Source organism: Pleurodeles waltl, chromosome 12, assembly GCF_031143425.1.
Source record: "Pleurodeles waltl isolate 20211129_DDA chromosome 12, aPleWal1.hap1.20221129, whole genome shotgun sequence".
Lineage (NCBI taxonomy): Eukaryota > Metazoa > Chordata > Amphibia > Caudata > Salamandridae > Pleurodeles > Pleurodeles waltl.
In genome coordinates, this window is record NC_090451.1 from 657,642,247 (window position 1) to 657,668,000 (window position 25,754).

Below are 25,754 nucleotides of genomic sequence, written 5' to 3' on the forward strand. Positions count from 1 at the left end.
CCTTCCTGCTCTTCTTCCAGGATCACGAACGTCGCCGCAGACGACAACGGTGAGTACTGCACCTACGACACAGGGGTGGGGGGAGGAGGAAAGGTTACGGGCACACACATACGCCACACACCCACCCCCACCCTCACCCCCACTGAAATACCTACACACCAATGCAGATTAAAAAGTCAGAGTGACACCCCCAAACCCCCAAAACAAAAATGCAAAGACAAAAGGCAATGATTGTAAAAATAGAACTATATTATAGCAATAATTAAGTATAGCGAACTTAGCAATATATAAAGAATTATTACACATCTAGAACTATATAAATACAAGTAGCAAAAGTCTGGCACAGTTTTGCAAAGTTCAAATGTCCATGGGCCAATGTGCAGCAACACATGGGCAAAGCCCACACACGAGATCGAGTCCATTGGAGAGAACACTGCTGGGGCATCACAAAAATAAAATACTGGCACCTCAGGGGGAAGGGAAGGGGGGGCACCTCAGCCACATGAGTCCACAACGCCAGATCCACGAAGGGCCTCCATGCCCACTGTGCCATCCCGGGGAGTGCAAAGCCACAGTCTCTCAAGTCTCTACAGTGGGTGGATTGCCCACTGTGCCATCCTGGGGAGTGCAAAGCCACAGTCTCTCAAGTCTCTACAGTGGGTGGATTGCCCACTGTTCTATCCTGGGGGGTGCAAAGCCACAGTCCATCAGGTGGATTACAGAGTCCACTGGTCATGGAGGAGGCATGGTGGGCAGAGTGCCTCGTGAAGTCCTGCCCGAAACAGAACCGGGCCTGCCAATGGGCCAGCGGTGCTTGACAGGAGGGCCCAGCAGAGCGGTGCTTGACAGGAGGGCCCAGCGGAGCGGTGCTTGACAGGAGGGCCCAGCGGAGCGGTGCTTGAGATGAGGGCCCAGCGGAGCGGTGCTTGAGATGAGGGCCCAGCGGAGCGGTGCTTGAGATGAGGGCCCAGCGGAGCGGTGCTTGACAGGAGGGCCCAGCGGAGCGGTGCTTGACAGGAGGGCCCTGTTCAGCGGTGCTTCTCACGGCGGGGCCCTGTTCAGCGGTGCTTCTCACGGCGGGGTCCTGTACAGCGGTGCCTGTCTTGGCGGGCCCTGTTCAGCGGTGCTTCTCACGGCGGGGCCCTGTTCAGCGGTGCCTGTCTTGGCGGGGCCCTGTTCAGCGGTGCCTCTCACGGCGGGGCCCTGTTCAGCGGTGCTCCTCACGGCGGGGCCCTGTTCAGCGGTGCTCCTCACGGCGGGGCCCTGTTCAGCGGTGCTCCTCACGGCGGGGCCCTGTTCAGCGGTGCTCCTCACGGCGGGGCCCTGTTCAGCGGTGCCTGTCTTGGCGGGGCCCTGTTCAGCGGTGCTCCTCACGGCGCGGCCCTGTTCAGCGGTGCCTGTCTTGTGTTTCGAGTGAACCACACCTGGCCAATACTTCCCGCTCAGTCAGCATCGGACCTTTCCGTTGCGGGGCCCTCCTGTGATGGAGTCCTGGGGCCCTGGGTCTCCTCCGATACCCCCGGAATGGGGCTGGTGGGGCCCTCATGGCCAGGTCGGCTGCTCCCTGCCTTTTGCGCTTTGCTGCCCTTGCCCTCCTTGGCAGACTCTCCGTGGCCCTTGGCTCCCTTACCCGATGTGGCAGGTGACGGTGCAAGGCTACCCTCCTTGGGGGCAGGCGTATCAGGCCTGTCGCGCCTGCCCTTCAGTTTTTTGCTCCTCTTCCCCGGGGGGGGGGGGGGCTGGCTGTGCCTTTGCTGCTGGCCGATGTCCCTGCCCAAGGAAAGGGCGGACTCCAAAAACCAGGCACGACGTTCTTGGGAGTTGCTGGGCTGGTGGTGGCTGAGGTGTTTTTGGAACTCTTACGAGATGGAGGGGGTGGGTCATGTGAGGAAAAGAGGTCCAGTTTAGAGAGGAATCGTTTTTTAGGAGCAATGGGAAGGGTAGCTGGAGTGGGTATGGGAGTGGAGGAAGAGGATGTGGTTGTAGGAGAGTCAAGTCTGGTGTCTTTGGGTGCAGGTGCTTGGGCTGGAGGCTGACGTGAGGTGGATGGCTGTTGGTTGGGTGCCTGCCTGCGTTTGTGTGGTTTGGAAGTGGGGGTGACAGACACACTGGGAGAGGACACAGGGGACGTGTACATGGCAGTGGGGGTGGTGACTGCACGTGTGCGGACTGGTCTGGAGGGTGTGCTGGTGATGGGTGTACTGGCTGATGGTGGTGTGCATGCAGGTGTGAGTGTAGACGTCACAGGGAGGGAGGAGGGAGACGAGGAGGTGGGGGACACAGAGGAGGTAGTGGCTGTTGGCATGTCTGCATCTGTATGTTGCTGGTGTGAATGCTTGTGTGTTCTGTGGTGCTTATGTCTGGATGAGCTTCCCTTGGGTGTTGAGGTGTGTGCAGGCTGGTCTGTAGGTGTGGATGGGATAGGCAGAGGAACAGGGGAGTGGGACTGGGTGGAGGGAGTTAGAAGAGGGAGGCTGGAGACAGGGACAATCGCTGCCGTCAGTGCTGAGGCCAGAGCGTTGAACGATCGCTGCTGGGCAGCCTGACCCGAATGAAGGCCCTCCAGGTATGCATTGCTTTGATGCACCTCTCCACACCCTGGATGGCATTCAAAAGGGTAGACTGCCCAACAATGATGGTCCTCAGGAGGTCAATGACCTCCTCACTGAGGGCAGCAGGGGTGACTGGGGCAGGGCCTGAGGTGCCTGGGGCGAAGGAGATGGCCGCCTTCCTGGCCGTGCGGGCACGGGCCGAAGGCCGAGGGCCTGCTGGGAGGGCGGAGCTGGTGCGCTGGGTGGCGGCTGTACCTGTAGTATCAGTGGGCACGGATGTTGCCGCCACCGCAAGGGAGCTCCCATCCGAGGACGTGTCGGAGTCACTGACGTCTGCACGGGTCCCCGTGGTGGAGCCCCCCTCGCCCTCCGTCTCACTGGTCATGTCGGAGTCCGTTGCATGGCCCTCCGGGGCCATGTGAGATGCAGCTCCCTCTTGCGCCGATGCCACTTCTCCTCCGCCTGATGATGCTAATGCACACATTCACAGAAAAACAAAGAAAATGGGGGGGGGGGTGGAGAAATAAAGACAAGTTGAGTGCATGCATTGGGGACACCGTTGGCGGAGAGGACAGACACAGAAGCCCCCTGCACTATGCTGCGTACTTGGGGTACACTACTCATTCACTGGGACATGCCCTACAAGCCTATGGGCGACAACTGCCCACACAGAATACACAGGTCCATGAATAGCGTTACTAGGCACCCTACAGAGGTGGGGGGCGGGGGCACAGGACCATACCTCACGGAGGGGCCTAGCCTACAGAAATCACCCTGGCCTAGGGATACCCACAGCCCTCCTCCCCCACCCAGGCACCTCCACTGCGCGCAAATATAGCTGAATGTGCTGGTACTCACCCCCTTGTGTCTGCTGTGATGTCCTCAAGCGCCCATCTAAATCGGGGTAGGCCACCGCCAGGATCCGGGACATCAGGGGGGTCAAGGTACGACTGGCACCCCTCCTAGGTTGGGAGGCCATCCCCAGCAGAGCCTCGGCGGTCTTCCTGCTCCCGCGGCGGATGTCCTCCCACCTCTTGCGGCAGTGGGTGTCTCGTCTGTTGTGGACCCCCAGGGCCCGGACGTCCTTGGCGATGGCACGTCAAATATCGATCTTCTGATGGGCGCTGACCTATGTGACATGTGCAGTGGGGGAAAAGAAACATCATCACTTTTCTGCATGCTCGATGTGAGTGGCCCCCCCTCCCCAAACTTGCCATGTGGCACATGCTCTCATCTGTCGTGCCATGCATTCGTAATTCGCTCCCCTCCCCTCCATCGTACATCCACCCCACTCATCACAGGCATTGCCCACTATGCATTGGCCCCCGTGTACTCACCTGTTGGTCTGGAGGACCGTAGAGTAGCGCATACTGGGGGAGGACCCCGTCCACGAGCTTCTGCAACTCTTCGGAACTGAAGGCGGGGGCCCTTTCCCCAGTCGCAGCAGCCATTGTCACTTCCAAACCGAGGTCACAGCAGCACTTGCAGTATAGGTCCTCTCCTGTGGATGCTGAGGTCTCGTGTGATTAAGCAGAGAGAAAATGGCGGTCACGCCCGCGGCGGTGCGTACCGCGGCGGTGCGTACCGCGACCGCCGGCGCACATCGTCATTGGCTCCTGAAACCCATAGGGTTCAATGTTAACCAATGCTGCTTTGCGCCGCGGTCTTCGACCGCCTACCGCCACGGCGTGCCACGCCAGCGCAATGACCTCACTTCACATTGTCACACTTCACAGGTCAGGCAGCCGCCATTTCAAGGGCCCACATGGCTTAATTCCTACTGCGTCACACATGGCTAGGCCTTGCATCGACACTCATACAAGCCATTCAATCCAGAGAGATTTGTGTACTGTGCAGGCTGTGGGAACTTACCTGTGGGTTGATTGACTCTGTGCTCCATGTTGTCCTTCCTAGGCACCGTCCGCTGGGACTTGCGAGGAGACGGAGGAATGTTCCCGTGTACAGACCGCTGGTGGACCTGTCGACAATGGAAGAACGACATGTCATACTCACCTACAGCCTCAACAGTGCCACTATACAGGAACTGTATGCCCAGCTGGAGCCAGACCTGATGTCACCCATCCGCCAACCCACAGGGATTCCGCCTCTAGTGCAGGTGCTGTCAGTACTCAATTTTTTGGCTAGTGGATCATTTCAAACTACAGTGGCCATTTCATCTGGGATTTCTCAGCCTATGTTTTCAAGGGTATTGTCCAGAGTGTTGTCTGCCCTGATGAAATACATGCGGAGCTACATCATTTTCCGTGAGGTGGGTGACTTGCCTACAGTGAAGGGTGATTTCTATGCCCTTGGACACATTCCCAATATCATTGGTGCCATTGATGGTACCCATGTGGCTTTGGTCCCCCCAAAAGACAATGAACAGGTGTACAGGAACCGAAAAAGTTATCATTCTATGAATGTCCAGGTGGTCTGTTTGGCTGACCAGTACATCTCCCATTTAAATGCCAAGTTCCCAGGGTCAGTGCATGACGCGTACGTCATGCGAAATAGCAGCATCCCTTATGTGATGGAACAGCTACAGAGACAGCGTGTGTGGCTAATTGGTGACTCTGGTTACCCCAACCTGCCTTGGCTATTGACCCCAGTGAGGAATCCCAGGACAAGGGCAGAGGAACGGTACAATGAGGCCCATGGGCGTACTAGGAGGGTGATCGAGCGGACCTTCGGCCTCCTGAAGGCCAGGTTTAGGTGCCTGCATATGACCGGTGGATCCCTAATGTACTCACCAAAGAAGGTGTGTCATATCATCGTGGCCTGCTGCATGCTTCACAACCTGGCTTTGCGACGCCAGGTGCCTTTCCTGGAGGAGGATGGTCCAGATGGTGGTGTTGTGGCCGCTGTGGAGCCTGCGGAGAGTGAAGAGGAGGAAGACGAAGAGGACGACACAGACAACAGGGACAGAGTGATACTGCAGTATTTCCAGTAACACACAGGCAAGAATCTACTCCTGCATTTTATTATATCTGTAACAGTACTGGCTCTCTACTGTCTGACCTTTCACCCCAATGTATGGTAACTTAGTTGTGAATTTGCCTTCCTATTTCAGTGATCTGGTCCCCACGGAGTGCCCTCTGGTTTATTTCCCCATGGACTACCGCTGTGTGACACTGGTACGTTGTCATCACTATGTAATTGGACATTTTTGGTTGGTTATATCGAATACATTTGGTTTAAAAAAATAAATAGCAGACTCCAGATGGTTTTTGTGCAATAATTGTGTTTATTGAAGTGCAAAAATTGGTGTATAGTTAAAAAAGGGTGATGGGTGATGGTGGAGGCATGTCCATGGCAGAGTCCAGACTCTCGTTCGCACAGGTGCATTGTCCATATGCCTGTGGAAGGTGGAGCAGGGGCAGTTCAAGGTTGGACAGGGTGAACAAGTGGGACAGTGGGATGACATCCGGGGGGATCCGTGCATGGCGGGGGTCTTGACATCCTACTCTGTCTTCTTCCTAGATCTCAGGCCTTTCTTGCGGGGTGGTTCATGTTCTGCAGGGGGTGGGGTCCGGGTGGCCCGTTGCTGTTGTGTCGGGGCCTCCTGATCACTAGCGCCGGCGGAGGTGGTGGGCTGTTCTTCCTCCATGCTAGTGGCAGGGGCCCTTTGGGGGGCCACATGGTCCCGCAATGTGGTGACAATCTGGTTGAGTGCCACCACGATTGTACCCATTGCGGAACTGATGCTGCGCAGTTCTTCCCGGAACCCCATGTACTGGCCCTCCTGCATGGCCTGGATCTCCTGGAACCTGGCCAGGACCGTCGCCATCGTCTCTTGGGAGTGGTGGTACGCTCCCATGATGGTGGTGAGGGCCCCTTGGACAGTGGGTTCCCTAGGCCTGTCCTCCCTCTGTCGCACAGCAGCCCTCCCAGTTCCCCTTTGTTCCTGGGCCTCTGTCCCCTGGACGGTGTGCCCACTACCACTGCCCCCAGGTCCCTGTTGTTGTTGTTGGGGTGGTGGGTTGCCCTGGGTGCCCTGTAGTGGTAGACACACCGCTGCTTGACCTGTCCTGGAGACAGAGGCATGGGCCCGCTGGGTGGGTGCTGTGCTGGGGTTTCCAGAGGGGGGTAGGTCTGCTGTGGCCTGTGGCTGCCTGAGGGGAACCGACTGTCTAGAGGTCCCCGATGGTCCGGGCTGGTCATCAGGTTCTAGGTCGACAGAGCTGCTGTCATCACTGGGGGCCTGTTCTGGGGGTGGGATGGACATTTCTGGACCCTCCGGGCTGGTGTGTTGGCGTTCGGGCCCTGCAGGGGTAAAAGAGTATGGTTATTGCTTCTGTGTGTGCCATGGCGTGCGATTTGTGGGTGCCCTTGTCCCCCAGTGCTGGCATTCCCTTGTGGGAGGAGTTGTGAGGGTGGTTTGGGGGGGGGGGGGGATGGGTATGTGCAGTGGTCATGCTTAGGTGATGGGTGTCCATGGTTTGTGTTGGCATTCAGGGGTTGGTGTTGGTTTGGGTGGGTTGTGCTGGTGAGACATTAGCAGGGAGGATATGTGCTGGGGGGTTGGGGGTGAGGGTGGGGGTGTGGGTTGGCATGCTGGTGGTTGGGGGGGGTGAAGTAGTTGAGATTAGACTTACCAGAGTCCATTCCTCCGCCTACTCCAGCGAGGCCCTCAGGATGCAGGATGTTCAAGACCTCTTGCTCCCATGCTGTGAATTCGGGTGGAGTGGGTGGGGGTCCGCCGCCAGTCTTCTGCACAGCGATGTTGTGTCTTGACACCATCGTCCGCACCTTCCCCCGTAGGTCGTTCCAGCGCTTTCGGATGTCTTCCCGATTTCTGGGATGCTGTCCCACAGCGTTGACCCTGTCGACGATCCTTTGCCATAGCTCCGCCTTCCTGGCTATTGTGGTGTGCTGCACCTGTGTGCCGAAGAGCTGGGGCTCTACCCTAATTATTTCCTCCACCATGACCCTGAGTTCTTGGTCCGAGAACCTGGGGTGTCTTTGGGGTGCCATGGGGTGGTGTGGGGTGGTGTTTGAGGTGATGAGTGTAGTGGTGTGTGGTGTTTTGTGCGTAGATGTAGTGTGGGGGATGATGTTGGGTTCCTGTGTGTGTTGTGGTTTGCGTTCCCTGTGCTCTCTCTCTGTGTATTGCGCCTTGTCTATGAATTTCGATTTGTGGGGGTTTGTGGGTGATGTGGGTGTGTGTTTTATATCGTATTGATTGTGTGGGAGTGGTGTTTGTATGTGTATCAGGTGTGTGTATTTGTAATTGTCCAATGTGGCTGAGTTTTCTATGTGTGTGTGTATTTTGACCGCGGCGGTGTCTACCGCCAATGGGATACCGCGGTTGAAAGACCGCCGCGTGGATTTGTGGGTCGTAATGGCATGGGCGTATTTCTGTTGGCGTGACGGTGGAGGTTTGGTCATCTCCAGTTTATCGCTGACCGCTGATGTGGCGGCCTTCAGTGGAGGTCGGGTTTTTGGCGGTTTGGCAGTTGTGGGTCAGAATGACCCTGGCGGGTTACCGCGGCGGTGTTATGGCGGTCTTCTGACCGGCGGTAACTGCCTTTTACCGCCAGGGTCAGAATGACCCCCTAAGTGCTTTGACCTAGGACTGGAAACCTGAGTCAGCTCAGATTGGCTTAGTCTGGTGAACCTCAGTTGCCACTACCACATTTCTAGCCACCTCACCACTTTCCATGGCTGTGCAAAGTATGGCTTCATACCTACACTGCCTACATGCAGGTTATCGTATAAGTCACTGCTAATTTCTTGGCTCATCTTACCCTCCTTCACACCATATGCATCAGTACCCACACGTGAAAGTTTGATTGGCATAAAAACATGTTTTAACTCTGTGTAGCTCCTAACTTGTGGGAACAAGTATGGACTCCTATTGATATGTTACAATCTCACAATTTGTGATTCCACTCTAAGGTCTGACGTTAAAACTTTGTGTGTCTACCTGGGTTTGTTTGTTGTCCATATAGTCACAAGTCAACAAATTGCTTTAGCTATTTTTAAAGATTAAGCCATTTCTCCCTGAGGGATTCTTTGAGGTCTGTGGCTTGTTAGGTCCGGTGCTTTGGTCAAGTTTGACTACTGTAATACTTTGTAGGTTGGTCTATCTCAACCTCTTTCTACTGGCTGCAGATGCTACAAACCCAGGCTGCTTGCATTATTACCAACACCCCCTGAGAATGCACATGATCCTTTGATGTCTGCAAGTAATAGTTCAGTCCTGCATTACTTTTAAGGTGTTGACCTAGCCACATCAGGCTTTGTGTGGGAAAGTACACCTATTAAAGAAGCTCTTACCTTTCTATCAGCGAACAAGACTTACGTGTTCCCACTGCAAGTACTTAAATGCATTTTGATTAGAGGAGCTGGTGGGAACTTGGTCTTCCAGGCACTTATAATATGGACCAGTCTTCTGCATATCTTTGAAGATCAGATTACCTCATGACCCCATCGGGACAAGTGAAGACTCGGTTTTACTGTCTGTCCTTCCTATATTCTGCTCATGCTAAGCGGATGGGTTTCCCTGTAGGACCCATAAGAGCTTTAGATATGGCATGGGGTTCAAAGCTAGACTCAGTCCTTCTGCGCCTTCCTGAGATTGTTTCCGTCCATCCTTCAGACGCAGTATCACTTTGACTCAGAGCAGGACTAAGGAGCTTACTGATTCTAATGGAGCAACAATAGGGGAAACGTTTTCTTGGCCTGGTCTTTGGGAAGCTTGGCTTGGGCCCAGGTCAAGCTTCGAGGCCTGTGTCTGCCTTGTTGATCTCTTCAGGTTTAACCTCCAGGGGCAACTGACATACGCATCAGCAGGACTCTTGTGGCAGCTCAGCGGCACACCGTGGAATTCAACAAGGTGTGATGACACTGACGCTTGTGCCTTTGTACCAATTCTTTGGGAGGAAGCTTGCACTGCAGCCCTGTTTGGTTGTATGTGCCCTGCGCTTAGCACTACTAGACCTGTTCTGTGTGTTTAAAGTTGCACTGATTCTGCCTGTGCGGTACCTGGCCTTTATGCTGGTGTGTTGTGTGTGGTGGGACGAGGACACACCTTGCACAGCTCCTGCCCTAGATGTACAGTTTCAGTGTAGCATTAAATCCTCAGGGTGTGTTATATCTGTTCTTTGTGTGGTTGAATTCGCGCTGCTTTGGATTGTGGGATTTAAACAGAGGGCAGGCGTTTGTCAGGGCACGTTAGACAAGCACAGCATGGCCGGGATTTCAGCACATCGCCGAATTAGTGAGCGGCGCCTTCCTGCGTTTATTAATAGAAGGCGAGGTTAGTGTAAAGGGGATGTCCAGTCTGCAGGAAGCTAAGTGGATGAATGAAAGACTGGATTTGGTGCGCCTGTCAGTGGTCCTTCCGCTGTAGCCACAGGAAGTGGACTGGGGCTTGCACAATGACTGAACATGTGTGGGATACACGTGTGGATTCTGGAGTAGTCCATACACAGCAGGTGCCCCTTTGAGGAAACCTAAGTATGAATCTTGGAAATGTACTCATCCTTCAGAACACTGTATGCGTCGTTTTCTGCTGCTTTGCCGTCTGCTCCAAGTGCTTTAAGGTATAAGGGGCTGTTTGGTACAGTTTTCCTTGTAAATTTGTGTGCAACTGGTTCAAGATTATTTCTGTAATAGCGCGCTTTAACAGGTAGTTTATTCTCGGAAGAGACGCGTGTGTTACACCAAGCCCCATCCTCAAATAAAGTGTGTAACAGTCTGACCAAGCTTTGTTTTCACACCAGGCCTCTCCAACACCCACCCCCTATCCGGAAAATAGCAGTTTGTCGCGGTGGTATTAGCAAATTAACAGTATGTAACAGACAGGGCTATTTGTAGATATGTGGCACGTGGCAGACAGTTCTCCTTCCAGATTATTAGCATGTCGCAGTGCTATTCGCAGTTTGTAATCCGCAGTCCTCTTGGCAGATGAGTGCGATGTCACAGACGGAGTTCCTTGCAGATTAATGGACTGTAACAGACAGTGCTATTTACAGATTAGTACCGTGTAACACGCAGTACTGTTTGTAGATTAGCAGCATGTGCCAGAGATGGCTGTTTGTTCATTAGTTGTGTAACTGCCAGCCGTGGTTGCAGAATAGTAGCATGAAGACCGTGGCATGTAACACCAGGGTTATTTGTAGATGCAACTGCAAGGCATACTTACAGAAATAGTAGCATGCAACGGAGGAGTATTTGTAGATTAGTAGCATGTAACTGACATGAATATCTGCAGATTAGTAGCATATGACTGAGAGTACTGTTTGCAGATCAGTGGCATGTAAGCACAGGTATATTCGTACATTAGTAGCATCTAACAGACCGTGATATTTGCAGGTTAGTATTGTGTAACATACAAGACTATTTGAAGAGAATACCATGTAACAGGCAGTGTTGTTTGTAGGTTGGTAATGTGTTGCAGAGAGGGCTATTTGTAGATCACTAACATGTAAGAGGCGGGCATGCTTGTAAATTAGTACCACATAACAGTGAGATTTGCAGACTGATACCTTGCATCAGGCAATTCTACTTGTAGATTAGTAGCAGGTAACAGACGGTGCACTTTGCAATCCCTTCTGCCAGGTAACTCTCCTGCGAGGCAGAGGACAACTGGAGATGATAGGGCCCAGACTCCAGCTATTGGGGGACAGGTGCTTCTTACAAAAATAGACAAGCATTTGCAATGCAATGGGTCTCGCGTTTGTTCGAGCTAAAGCTATTAGCGTTGTAAACTCCTAACTAGACTTTTCTTGCCAGTCCTATGTCTGGAGTTAGTCTGCTACAACCAGGGATCTCCCTACACTAGCACTCTGTAAAAGCTTAGTAGTTCGTGTCCATTTTGACAGTTTCTTACAGGGGTGTGGAATTTATTAAAATATCTACTTGTCCAGGGGACAGGTTGCTTCTCAAATCTACTTGTCCTGTAAAAAGATCTACTTGTCCCTTTGGTGCCATGTATTGTGGCGACAAATTATGGCAGCAATTAATAACCTCTCTGATTATGCCAGGGCTACTACCATAGTAGGGCTTCAATACTTGGAGTTTCAATCCCTACTGTAGCAATTTCCTTATTTTGCCACCTTTCTGCAGATCTGCATACTGGGGCTGGAGGAAGCATTAAGCAATAGTTCCAGGGCTGGAATTCCTTTGAGTCTGCAAACCTACTAACCTGCATGTTTTAAAGATTTTTACCAGCTTCTCTCTAATATTTTCCCATAATAAGAAAGGTTGGACATTTACTCCTGACAATGGCAGAATTAGAACTTCTTCCAGGGTTGGGAAGAAAGTGGCTGGAGGGAAAATGAACTTGCAAATGCTCAATAGATTTTCACATGAGCAAATCTACACATCGTATTTACCCATGCTAAAATACAGTTCACAAATATTTTATAGGGGTACGACATATACCATGGGTGCACTTTTGTGACTTTCTTTAAGAATTTGGGGCCACAAGTAGGTAGGTTCAGATTTGTGACCTGCAAATTGCGAGTCGCAAATCCGAATGTAGGATGGTGTCTTGACACAATCTGATTCGCAAGGGCTTCGCAAATGCCCACATCATGAATAATCATGAGGTGGGTCGCAATTTGCGACCCCCTCACGAATGGTGGCCTGCTGGAGACAGCAGACCACCATGTCTGTGACTGCTTTTCAATAAAGCAGTTTTTTTTTGTTTTTTTTGTAATGCAGACAGTTTTCCTTAAAGGAAAACGAGATGCATAACAAAAACGAAAAATGAAACGTTTTCGTTTCATTTTTTCAGAGTAGGCAGTGGTCCGCAGGACCACTGCCTGCTATGAAAAAATGTTTACAGTGACATCCACAATGGGGAAGGGGTCCCATGGGGATCCCTTCCCTTTTGCGAAAGTGTTAGCACCCATTTGAAATGGGTGCAAACTGCGATTGGTTTGCACCCTTGTTCGCGGTCACAAAACAATCCTACATTGCACGGCGAGTTGCAATTAGGAAGGGAACACCCCTTACTAATTGCGAGTCGCAAACCTGTTTTGTGATTCGGTAACCAGGTTACTGAATCGCAAAACTGGGTTTGTGCATCTCAATGTGCTTTTTGCACGTCGCAAACAGCGAAAGTCGCTGTTTGCGACATGCAAAAAGCTACCTACATGTGGGTCTTGGTCCCTAATTAGGTCTGGTGTTAACAAAGACATTTTGTTTTTATTAAACTTCTATTTCTCTCTCTTTCGGCTGGCTTTACTGTGAGTGATCGCATTCTGCTCTTCCACAAGGAGCATATTGCCACACAAAGTAGTTTTGTTCTGTGTCGGGAACTACAGTGGCAATCAGTGACGTAACGAAACTGGAGGGTGCCCCTTTGCAAAGAACATGGAGGAGCCCCCTCTCCAGACTCACTCAGGGCAGGTGCTGTGCTGACGGGGCCCCCTGGAGGGCGGCTGCGGGCCTTTGTTATGCTGCTGGTGGCAACGTGTGCTTTAAGAGTTCAAAAACTTTTTGGGGGGGTTTTGCCAATGTTTGTTACAATGTTGAGGGCCTGGTAGCTCCCACAACAATAAAGTGTTACAAAAGCCATTTCAAAACAAGACACGCATTGATGAAACTAAAAGACTTATAAAAATATGTCAGATCAGTTGGCTTTGTCAGTGTTTGTTTATTTTCATGCTTCCCATAATCGTGTTGAAAATGGTTACACTGATTTTCCATTAGAAATATTTTTGGGAAATACTAGCATGCATCAACACATTTTACTAAATGACATGTCATTTGCATATAATCAGAGAGCATTCTGGGAGCATTATACTTAGCCTCTTAGCCTAAACTTTTCAAACATGTGTGTACACATTTTTTTTTTTTGTACTGGAACCAACGTCAGTAGTGAAGTGTGACCTTAAAACATTTATTTACAGCACGCACCCTAATAATGAAGGCTTTCAAATAATGAACCATAAATACAAGTTCGAACAGCATTATCTTTTGGAAACACATTACCTCAACTGCAGAGAGTTCCACTCTCAGTAAACAGGCAGCCAAAGGGTTTGTGCTGTAGTGGGTTGGGCCTACTTGTCCCAAGGACAAAGTAGACATAAAAACTTGTTGCCCTTGACCCCAAACAAGATGTCCCGGGCGTCGAGTTCCACATCCCTGTTCTTAACAGCAAGCCTTCATTCCAGATGCATAAGTGATCTCTAACTTGCACACAAGGCCTCATGACAAGAACCTTCAATAGTGTAGGTTTTGGGGGTTTAGTTTTTCATAAGTGTTTATTAAGACCCTTAGAGCGTGATCCCCATTGATGCCCTGTATCCTGGCTGTAAAGTATTTACATTTTATCTGTGGTGAAAATATTGAATTGATAGTGCATGAGTGGCCAAGTGCTCGTTTTCAAGTCTCTCTTACCAGGCAGCTATGGTAGGGCTGGCTGTGAAAGACTTATTGTGAATTTATCGTGGGGTTACAGCTAATCTATTACTTACCATCAGTTGGTTTTATTGTCGCTCTGTTTCTTGTGTTTTAATTTTTGGCTTGCCGTACTCCTTTGTTTGTTTCTCCCCTTTTGAATAGCTGAGTTGTAGCCTCGACTGCTCACATCTAGGGATCAATTGTTTTCTTTTTCATTCTGCATTCCATGACATTGCTTGTGTGTTCTTGCTCTCTCTCTCTCGTGTTTGCTGCCACCCAAACACCCTTTTCGGCTATGTTGTTCACCACCATCCCAAACGTTTTACAGAAGCACAGCATCCAGGATTATTTTTGATGTGATACGACTGAAGAACAGACTCTTAAGGGTTGTTTTTGTTTGATCTCCTGCATTCAACCTATATTATTAGAGCAACTGCTCTGGCACACAAAGGCCTGTAGGGTGTTGGCAGAAGGGCCATCTGCTGCTCTCTTTCAGCTAGTGCCTGGGGCAGGAGGTGTACTTAGCATGACATTTCCCATGAAGGCTGCTAAATCTGCTCTCTAGGTTATTGTAGAGAATTAAACTGCTGAATTCTGTCAAAAGTAAATTAGGCTTTGGCAAGAGTTTCCCTTTACATTCTGACACTTCATTATTCTTTTGAAATCTAGTTCGGTTTCCAGGGTGAAAAAGAAATTGAAAAATAAACAGTGCCACTTATAAAGTTTGGAAACATTAAATTTAGTGCACAAATTTGAGACACCATAAGATATGTTTGCCTTTCATTCCGTTGTTTGAAATGTTTATTTCTTTAAGTTTTTTTTTTTTAAACTTCTTTACAGAAAAACGCTGGCAAAGTCATCAACTCCACACTCACATTGTAAACGTGAGAACTACAGCTTTTCCCAATTCTCGTTAAAGATGCAGTCCTGTCATAGAGTTCATGACACATAGCCAGGGCTCATGACCTTTCTGAAAGCGTAAAAGGTTAACATTGTATTAACATTGTTAGGCCTCTGTGAATGTGAAAAGGATGTCTGGGGGCTGCAGGAAAAGTTGGAATTCGTATTCTTTAATTTGTTACTTTTAGGTTATATCACCTTAACTTGACGTCTTCTGGTGGTGTTTCTTACCTCAAGTTAGCTTGTGCGTCCTTGTAAATACGTCTGACTTAGTGCAGTACATATTAAGTACTGAATCACATCTTGGCACTTAGTTAATTGAGACTGTGGTTGTGGTGCTCGTAGGAGTGGCCAGGCTACGAGTACCAGTATCTGGGTGCCTCCCGTGAAACCACGACTACCTCCACCGCTGGTTTGGTCCTCGCACTACTCAAGCATCTTGATGTGGAGTAGAAGAACATTTGGCATCGGCCAAGTACCTCTGTTCAGCGCCCAATTTGTTTGACAAAGTGTTACAAATGCAACCACTTGAGAAATTCTCATAACTCTCTTTATTTGTACAGGCCATAGAAATATCCGACAGGAGGAGCCCACACCTTTCATCGAAGTCATTCCTTGGGTGTTGTCGGAGGGCCGACGGAAGCCCCTCCAGGAGGCTCTGAAGGTAAGGGAAAGGCTTTGTTGGGGCTTCTGCAACTGGCCAGGGTCTTGGAAGTGATTGAGTCTTACCTGTGGTCATAGTGGTGTAGTGGTGCCTGAGTGTGCCCTGACCTTGCTCTAGCGTAACTAAAGCGTTCTAACCAAAGCCATTACCTCCTTTCACCGAGCTCGCCAGCTAACCACGATATTCCTGTGATTCCCAGAAGCTGGTGTGTGCTGCCTGTGAAACTATGTGAGAGAGAGAAATTCTCTTGGCCACAATTGTCTGATGTCTGCGCTATAGCTTGTCCTCTACCAGTTAACCATGTCCCTAGCATTCTAGGGCTTGGAAGCAGGAGATATAGTTTTAACCAATAACTTTTTTTGTTTGTTTTTGTTTTAACTTTTATGAAATGACCAATGCTATAAACGGCTTTGAGGCGCACGCCAACGTTCTAAGAGTAAAATCAATATTTAATGGTAGCTGGATTTATCTCATCAATAATTAATGACGAAGCTGATCACTGTTCAGCCCCAGTTAACTCTCCACTAAATACAACCAGACTGATCCTGATAATGAGAAATAGTCTTCACCTTCCAAAGGCTGGAGGCCGCTCGTTAGTTGCAAACCAATACTTTTTATTTTCCTTCTGCCAAACTGCTCTTTCTTTTATTGACACAGATGGGGAGCATGGTTTGTAATAGATCTGAAAAGAGACAGAGGGTCAGTCCAACATACCATGTCGAAGAGGTATGTGGAGGCTTCAGGTTGACGTTCCTGCAGATGTTGCCTAGTACTTGGTTATGTGTCTGTTTTTCCGCTGATGGTCAGTTCAGGTTCTGCCTTGTGACACATAGATAATTGTTTTGCCATAGTCCTAGCACATCATGGACGGTCCCGATTTTGAAAGGCTGGAACACTTGCAGAAGTCTTTAAAGCACAGCCTGGTAAGGTAACATACAATATTCCAGCTTCCTTTGACTGAACTAATGATGTCCTTTGTTCAGAAGATCACTGCGGAACAAACCTCGAGATGTCCGAAAACAACTGATATGTTGCATTTGTCCATGAAAGCTCCTGTATTCTTGACTTTCCTATGTAAAGTACAGGGATGGAGAACCACGAGATCTGGTCAGTAGGAGGGTCCAAGCTTGCTGTGGAATATGATCTTAAGATTCACCCTGCCGATGAGGCCCATCAAGGTCATCATGTGTCAGTGGTTGCTATCATTTTGGTCTGGATTGCACCATCATTGGTATGTGTGGGGTGAGGGGGGTAGACTAATTTGCGTAGGTATGCCTCAAGCTGCAAAGACATAGACAAACAAAACAAACTACCGAGTGGAATGTCCCTAGAACAATTAGGAGTGGTTAGGTTTGGTTCAGATATTTCCATGCATCACTTTTTTTTGCTGAACCAGCAGAAGGACAGGAAAACAGACTCTCAGATTTGTCCCAGCCTAGGAACTAAACCTCATTGTTCTCACTATTTTCACTTTTTACGTTGAGTCGGTTGTCAAGCATTCCTCGAGGTACTCTTTCGATTCAGGTCCACAAGATACAATAATTAGACTCCCCATGAAGATTCAGCATGATCTGTGTATTGTGGCAAGCGGAAACTGCAGACCACTGTGCTGCAAGACTAGAGCTTTAGGGGACACTCATGCCTTAAAGGAGACCAGAAAGAAACCAGAGATACATATATTGACCCCACATCCTAATCCATCAGGACTGACTTGCAAGTGGTTTTCTGTGGCAGACAGTCTGTGACCATCTTGGTCCTTGAAACTTGAACCACCTGCGGGTTTTCGGTGAGGGAGCCGTGCCCCGGTAGTTGATGAATTAGAAGCGAGATGACTAAGAACGTTTCTTTTATAGTATTTTACACTTGCAGTGTACTCATGAAATGTGTGCCAACTGCTCTGTGGTGCTGCCAAGAGAAATCCATCACAGTAGCACACTATTAGAGACGTTTATTGAACTGTGAGTGATTCAGGGTTGATAACTCCTAAATCTGAGAATTCAGAAGAAATCCCCGAAGTTCCTTCTTCGATCTCGACACTATGCTGTCTTAAACCATCGGGTTTGAAGTCGGAAGTCTTGAAGTTTAAATCCAGTGGGCCCCGGACATTTGTCAAAATGTCACTCTATCTATCTGAAATCTTTGTTTCAGCCTCCCTTTTACAAGCCATCATCTGGTAGTTCAGTCCAGTTGGATCTGTTAAAGAAAACCTGGCCTACAACTTCAGTAATTGACTGATATCTTTAATAAAAGCTATAACTGTAAAAGTGGTGTCCTACAGATATGGGGTGCTTAGCCAGGCCTAAATGAGGGGCAGAAGTTGGAAGCATAATTTGATTAATGACACTTCGATATTCCTTCGCTCTGTGAAAATGTAAACTCCTTGCTAGTGTGGCACAATAGTCTTTGCCATAGCTTTAACATAACATTTTGGAAGTCATTCCACTTTTTTGGAATTTTAGATACTCCCATGTCTAAAATGTTGGATATAAGTTACTTTTAAGGGCAGTGAGAAGGAAATCAAAAGTTAGGTGCCAGGTGAAATTTTACATATTTTAAGTTTCAAGTTCTGAGAGAAAAAAGAAAGGTGGTGAACCCAACAACATATATAAGGGTCAGGTAAAGGCAGTGGGGAGGTAAGAAGGGAAAGAACCTGAACCTCGTCCTGTTTGAGAGTATTATTCCAAATTTAAAAAGTCATAATTTAGGCAAAATGCCATCTTTGCACCCCTCTGAAATATTGGCTCATATTTTAGAGATGTGTTGGTGTAATTGAAGCCCGTCCTGCTACTGCTGACCTATCGGATTTTGCTAGTGTTGGGTGTCAATACTGCCTTTGTTGTCGACTGTGGGTATTACCTTTTGGCCCATGCCATTGTTGAGTCTGTTTTCACCCTGGCGCTATGCTTTTAAACTTTGCTCTGCCCCGGGTCTTTTTGCTCCTGCAGGCATGTACTCTGCTGCTTCTCCCAAGAGGTTGGGTGCAGGCTAGGAAGAAAAGGGGACTCATTAAGGGGGTCATTCTGAGCTTGATGGGCGGCGGGAGCCGCCCGCCAAGCGGGAACCGCCAGAATACCGCTGCGCGGTCAAAAGACCGCCGCAGTTATTCTGAGTTTCCCGCTGGGCTGGCGGGCGACCGCCAGAAGCCCGCCCGCCAGCCCAGCGGGAAACCCCCTTCCATGAGGATGCCGGCTCCGAATGGAGCCGGCAGAGTGGAAGGGGTGCAACGGGTGCAGTTGCACCCGTTGCGATTTTCAGTGTCTGCTTGGCAGACACTGAAAATCTTGGTGGGGCCCTGTTAGGGGGCCCCTGCAGTGCCCATGCCAGTGGCATGGGCACTGCAGGGGCCCCCAGTGGCCCCGCGACACCCGTTACCGCCAGCCAGGTTCTGGCGGTAAGGGGGTCGGAATCCCCATAGCGGCGCTGCCTGCAGCGCCGCCATGGAGGATTCCCCAGGGCAGCGGGAAACCGGCGGGACACCGCCGGTTTTCCGTTTCTGACCGCGGCGGTCAGAATGCCCATGGGAGCACCGCCAGCCTGTTGGCGGTGCTCCCGCGGTCGTTGGCCCTGGCGGTCCATGACCGCCAAGGTCAGAATGACCCCCTAAGTCAATATCACTTGTTCTAACACCGAAATGTGTCAGTCTAATTGTGCCCACCTAGACGGGTAGTTATGTTTCTAAATTATGCACTACATTAAGCCCTGTTACACAATACTCACCTTTGCATTTGTGCAGTTTTCTGGATTGGAGCCACAATGCAGCCCCCTTTGCACAAAGCCAAACAGACTGCCCTCTTCCTTGCCTACGCTTGCAGAATTTGATTGGAAATGCCTTTTGGCACTTCATACACTTGTCGGTAGAATCCAATTTCGGTCTCATTGTGTGCAGGGAAAGCCGTCTGGGCACAGACTGGGGACACCCAGGGAATCTAGTGAATGGCACATAGACCCACCCACCACCCCGCAGAGCAATAAAGCATCTGGATGGCACTGAAATAGTAGCTTGGGCCTCTGCCTAGTCACAATCCAGTTGCAGTTGGAATTGTCCTTATGTGTTGGTGACCTGGTCCCATCTTGGTGGGAGTGCATTGCTTCTCCATTGGCCTCTTGTGCAGTGGTTAGCTCAGCTCAGTGAAGGCCTCTTCTCCAACGTCATCTGGGATGATCAATGCTGCACAGGTAGGCATCGGTGTGGATCTTTCAACTAATTGTCCTAAGGTGCCACGCCATATCTGGTCTGCACATGTCACGGTTTGACTGGAGGCACTGCTGGAGCTTGGGAGAAGAACTGTATATGCAAAAACTGGGAGTGGGGGCTTCTTTTACTTTTGGCTGGTGTTTTGAAAAGCTGAACATGTAGGTTGTAGGCGATATGGCAGACAAGCAGAAGAATGTGTGTGAGATTTATTCATTCTTGACTTTTCAGCTCTTGTGTCTTTTTCTTGTTGGCATTGGTGCAAAGTACAACACACCAATCATAGGGCAATGCAGCATTCCTGGTACTCCATAGTGAATTTCCAAACAGTTCTTGGGTTTCTACTGCAGACCGAAGAGTGTTTAAGTTTGTGAATATGGTCTTGCAGTGTAAACCAATGTTCTGTAATGTAAGTGAATGTGACTTTGAGCTGTGGTTGAGTTTTGTTGGCGTTTGAGTGAGACCAGAAGACTGAACCATGCTTATTACAAATGTTCTAGGTCGGTAGGCATGCCCATTGTCCCTGTGTAAGGTAGTTATTGGTTGCTAGCACCGTAGGGTGTGACAGCGGCCAACTAATGGCATATATCGGGTTCTGTTGGCAATATGTTTGGGGTTAGACATAATATGATCTTTTTAGGTCGAGCATGTAAGCGCTTTGACCTGTTGTAAGAATTGTGGGCTTTTAACCATGCCCACTGCATGCCCATCACTTTCAATTGTTCGTGGGCTTGCCTTTAAAAAATCCTCTGTTATTGTTTGTAAATGCTTTACATTTGTCCCTCCTTGGGTACGTTTTGTTACCGCCTTGGCCATCAACCCTGTTACATGGATAATTGCATGTTTTTCGATGCATTTAAGTGCAAGGAAACTTCTTTTTCCTTTTGTGTCTCTCCTTCGCACTCATGCTCATGGCGGCCATGGTGCTTTGAATCGGCTCGCTTATGTCAACTGTTCGTTTTAAATTTAAGTGGCAAGAAAAGTCCAGTTAGGAATCTACAACACTAACAGCTCTAACTCGAGCAAATGCGAGATCCATTGCATTGCAAATGCTTGTTAAGGCTTGGGAAAGGCATGCCCAGGTGGAGAGTGTTGCTCTGAATCCATCTGTACTGGCTGGAATTTGTGTGTAATCCTCTGCAGAATTAAAATTCAGCTTGCAAAGTTTTGTGAGATTCACAACTTTTGCACTTCGGGAGTGGCAACGTTTGTGAACTTCCCAGAACTTTACCTGCAGGCAAAGTTCCCCGCAAACTTTACATGATAAATTCCCCGCTAGGCTGAGTTTTCTGTAAAAACTCACCCTTCTCTTTATTTTCCCCTTTTCTCTTTAAAAAAGCCTTCTTGAAGTTGATGCAGTTTATGAAGTTATAACTTCTTCACACAATTCGAGTTGGCAGAGTTTGACAAGTTCGCCCTCTCCTAGCGTCAGAGGTAAGTAAAGCTTGAAGGAAATCACGGACGGACACTCCACCCTCTCCTGGCCTCTTGATATGAAAGGCAGCTTTTGTCACGGATACGATCTTGGGCAGCGCTGCTACAGAAAGGGTGAAGTCGCCCACAGGCCAGTCACTATTTGACCAACTGTGAAAATGTTGAGCTGTGTATCTCTACCTATGTCCTCTACATAGGGTGGCGAGGCAATCACGGCATAGATTTGGACCAGCATCCCCGAACTTATGGCCCTCATAACCCAGTCTTTCTGTTAGTCTTGCACGAGTGATACCCTCCCCCACAAACAGACTACTTCATAAAAAGTCTGCATGAATTTTGTCTAAGTAAACATATTTACCACATATATACTAAGCTCAAGAAACTGAATTGCCCCTTTGTGTATGCAATAGGTGTCGCTGTTAGTCGTGCACGGGATCTCATTTTATCGACCTCCATAGAATGAATGCCTCAATCGTTCCTCACCCACACACCACAAGCCCTCTCACAGTTCTTCTGCATACAGTGCTCAGCCCATGAGCTTCCTTGCCAGCATACACTAGTGAGGGGGTAGCTCCATTCTCTCTCAAAAGCTGCAATGTACAGCTGTCTTCTTTACTGATTGATCAAATCGCTCCCAGGGCGAACTTTGGAAACGTTTAGAAACGTTCCTGTTTCAGCTGGCTTTGTAACTAGCCTGCGGATATCCTGTTTTTTGCAGATCTGACAGTGTGAGTATTTCTACAAGTCCCACAGCTGCCCAGGCTCCTATATACCACAAAAGAGTATTTTCTCACATAGGAGTGCGCTCTCGCACAGCTTCCCATCGGTATCTGTTCTGCCACTGCCCCTGTTTTCCTGAGGAAACCCTCCAAAAGCAGGCCCCTGATAAGAGCCTCTCTTGACATCCAGGCCTTTTCACTTTCTCCTCTACAGGATGTTCTTTCGGGGCTGGGCTAGGCCTTTGCAGTTCTGTGCAGGACTTAAAGCTCTATTATCAGGCCTCGCTTGGTGTGACAGATCAGGCTGAGGGATTGCAAACAAAGCTGGGCGGCATTGGGGGCACAGCAGAAATCTCGAAGATCTGTATAGCTTGAGTGAGATGGTTTTAAGATATGTATGCACTAAAAAACAAAGGTTACAGGGATGTTATAGTGAAATTCAGATTTTACACACACAAAACCACAGAGATTTAGCAGTCGTAAGTTATACTTATCTCAAGAAACTATAATGCATGCCCTAAGGTAACCATAAATCACACCCTCACCATGCACAGTTTTCTCATCAATAATTTTATTGCAAAAGTTGCAGTGATATTATCAATGATGTCATAGAAGATGTCATTACTGATGTGGAATAATTAGCAGTGCATGGCAAGGGCATGAGTTATAATTAATATAGGGCATGATTTATAGTTTCCTGAGATATGTATAACTATAACTGCTAAATTTCTATGGTTTTGTGTGTCTAAAATCTGAACCTAACTTTAATGTCCCCATAACTTTTTTTCACTGAATTTCTAAGTTTTTTTTAATGTAAAATAATATTTGATTACCAAATGTTAATTTACCTGACACCTCACACAGCCTTAGACCTTGTGCAGCACAGGGTCCGACTGCAGCATCCTTGGCAATCCAACTGCCAGGTCTGGATGCTGGCGGTCAGCCCACCACAAGACCGCCGTAACCGCTGAGCCTGCGGTTATGGCAATGCGGAAAGCCGTGGTCAAGCACAGCGATGCTGATTTCGGCACTGTCATGCTGATCACGACTTGCCTTTTTACCAGCCTTTCCATGGCGGGGACCCTGCCATGAAAAGGTCGGTAGAAACACAGAGACAGGGCCACAGGGAGGCCCCTGCACTGCCCATGCTCTTGTTGTGGGCAGTGCAGAGGCCCCCCCTGTCAGCACACTCAGAATGCGCACTGTCTGCCATGGCGACAGTGCGCATTCTGAGTGTGCTGGGGGCACCAAAAGTGTGGTGGCATTGGCCTCAGCTTTCCCTAATAGCCAAAGCCAATGCTGCCGCACTGTTTCCACGCGCCAGCCCGGTGGGAACTTCATAATACAGCAGTGTGGAGGCCGCCAGCTTGGCCGTGTCCACCCCACCACTGTATTGGCGGTCCGGCTGTCGGACTGCCAAAATCATAATCAAGCCCTTAGTTTTCTTTTTCTGAAGTTATTTAAAAATAAAAATAATAATAGAAGGGTAGGGTAGGGATAGGCTGCCTCCCAGACCTCATTGGGATGCCATACCCCGAAGCCCAATATAAATGTTTAGGGGAGGGGGGCGTGGCCCCTCCATGAACCTTCAAAAGCTGTGGGGACCCCAGGGCGTCTACTTAAAGTAAAAGGGAGGGAAGTCATGTGGCTCCCCTCTCTGACCCTTCAGTGGCACTGAGAACCCCACCCACCACCCCCAGGGCGGGCTCACATACTGTGTCCCCGCGAGTCAACCCGCATAACACAGCAGTTTCTCTGCCCGCACAGGCCGGGAAACGTGTTTGCTCCCACCTGCAAGAGCATTTTTAGGGTTGAGCCTGGGATAGCATGCGCTTGCGCATGCGTACCACTTGCGAAACAATGTAGTACGTCATGCCTTTTCTGGTGGTTAGGCCTCCTCGAATGCAGCGACCAAGTACTGAAAACATACGAGGCCTTCTGTTTTCCATCTGGTTTGTGGACTACTTTTTATCTTTTTTCGCAACGCGATCTCTCTTGGCAGAAGTCTAGCGCTTTGCATGACATCGACCCTGAGACTGTTTCTATTTCCATTTCCATTTTTTAGCAGTGCGATCGTGCTAGTTTTTTTTCCATTTAATGAGGCAAGAAAAGTCCGGTTGGGAGTTTGCAACTGCTAATATAATAGCTCTTACTCGGAGAAATGCGAGACCTGTTGCATTGCAAATGCTTGTTTAAACTCCCACCAAACAGAAGCAAACACAAAGTATGCTTCCAGCAAGCAGGAGCTATAAAACTTCTCCGCCAGCTTAGAGCAGATTCTGTTTCCCTGCCTGCCCTAATGTAGCAGAGATTAAGATCAACAGATTGCTCCCACTGGAGGGAGCATCATAAATAGCTGCTCCCTCAGGGTGGGAGCAATGTGGGCTCCTGCAGCATGGGAAGGAGCGGGCTGGGGCAGTGGCTCCCATTGTTGTGCTTGATGGGTGCCCTGGGTGAGCACCAGCGCACCCACCTAATATGAGGACAGAACCAGGAGGGTGGGGCCCCCGGGCCTAAAATAGGCTTGGGAAGAGAGGCCGCATGAACCCCACTCCCTTTTAGAAAAATATGGCCATGGTGGTTGGGTTTCCAGGGCCTTTTTAAGGTTTGGTGAGGGGTCCATGCAGACCCTCTTCCCTTAATTAACACATTAGTCCCCTTGGATGGGGTCCCCAGGATGAAAACGGATTGCTGAGGGGGACTGTGCACCCCTCTCCCTTTATTAAATTGATTGTGTTCCTGAAATGGGGTCCCTGGTGCCAAAAAATGGCTCCAGGAGTGGGGAGGCACGCACCACCCTTGCCATAAATGATATACCTGTGACCATTGAATGGTCCCTTGGGCCACAATAGGCTCGGGAGGCGGGCCACTCGCCCCCGCATTAAATTAGATACAGCCCTGGAGGATAGGGTTCCTAAGGCCTGATAAGGCTTGGGGGGGAGCGAAGGGTGCCCCTCCCTGTTTAAAAAAAATATGGCCCTGGGGGATGGGTCCCCATGACCTAATGAGGTTCAAGGAGGAGGGCCACGGGGCCCCACTCCCCTTTAAAATACATAATGTCCTGGAGGATGAGGTCTCCAAGGGCCTAATGAGGCTCAGGGAGAGGGCGTCATTGCCTCCCTTCCCCTTTTTACTATACCTGGCCCTGGGGGATGGGTTAGCTGGGGCCTAATAAGGCTTGGAGAGGGGGCTGCACATCCCCCTCCCCTTAGATTTTAGCCCCAGGGGATGAGGTTCCTGGGGCCATAGAAGCCTCTGGGAGTGGGGCACGTGACCCCCGTCCATTTTTCTTATTGTATTTGATCCTGGGGATTTGGTCCCCAGGGCCTATTAAGGCTCGGGGAGGTGGACCGCTCACCCTCCTCCCCAATTAAATTTTATTTGGTCCCCGGGGCCAGTTAAGGGTTGGGAGGGGGGCTGCATGCCCTCTACCCTTAATATATATCTGTTGGCCCCAGGAGGTGGGGTCCCCTGGGCCTAAAGGCCAACCCTGCGCTGCACTGCAAAGGCTGTGTGTGGTGTGGGATTGGCAGCCTGCTGGGGTTTTTGCTACAGGGCCAGGTGACAGGACAAGCCCTGTGAATAACCCTCCACTGCGCACGGCTCAAAGCTGTGCGCACCGTGGGGTTGCCTGCTTTTGGAGAGTTGGAGGCAGGGCCTGGCTGGAACACAGGCATGCGGCTAACCTCACGCCATGCACGAGCAAAGGCCATTTGTGGAGTCATGTTGGGTGCCTCCGGGTGGCTGCACTTTGTGCTACAAAATGCTGTGTGCAGCGTGGGGTTGGCTGCCTCAGGGTGGGTTGGCAATAGGGCCTGGCCACAGGCCCTGTTGCCAACCCTTGCTGCGTATGGCTGAAGGCTATGAGCAGCCTGAGGTTGGCTCCCTGTGGGGTTATCTGTGATGTCATCAATGTTGAAATTGGAAATGTCATC

The 25,754-nt window shown here is 49.7% G+C and overlaps 1 protein-coding gene across 4 annotated transcripts in view; it reads left to right on the plus strand.

Moving 5' to 3' along the window:
* Positions 1-25,754, plus strand: part of ADAM15 (ADAM metallopeptidase domain 15) — a 163,262-nt gene that overhangs the window by 24,303 nt on the left and 113,205 nt on the right. For all 4 annotated transcript variants that reach the window (XM_069218405.1, XM_069218402.1, XM_069218403.1 and 1 more), the window contains exon 2: positions 15,374-15,474. In XM_069218405.1, coding sequence (XP_069074506.1) covers positions 15,374-15,474 — 101 coding nt within the window. The remainder of the gene's footprint in view (positions 1-15,373; positions 15,475-25,754) is intronic.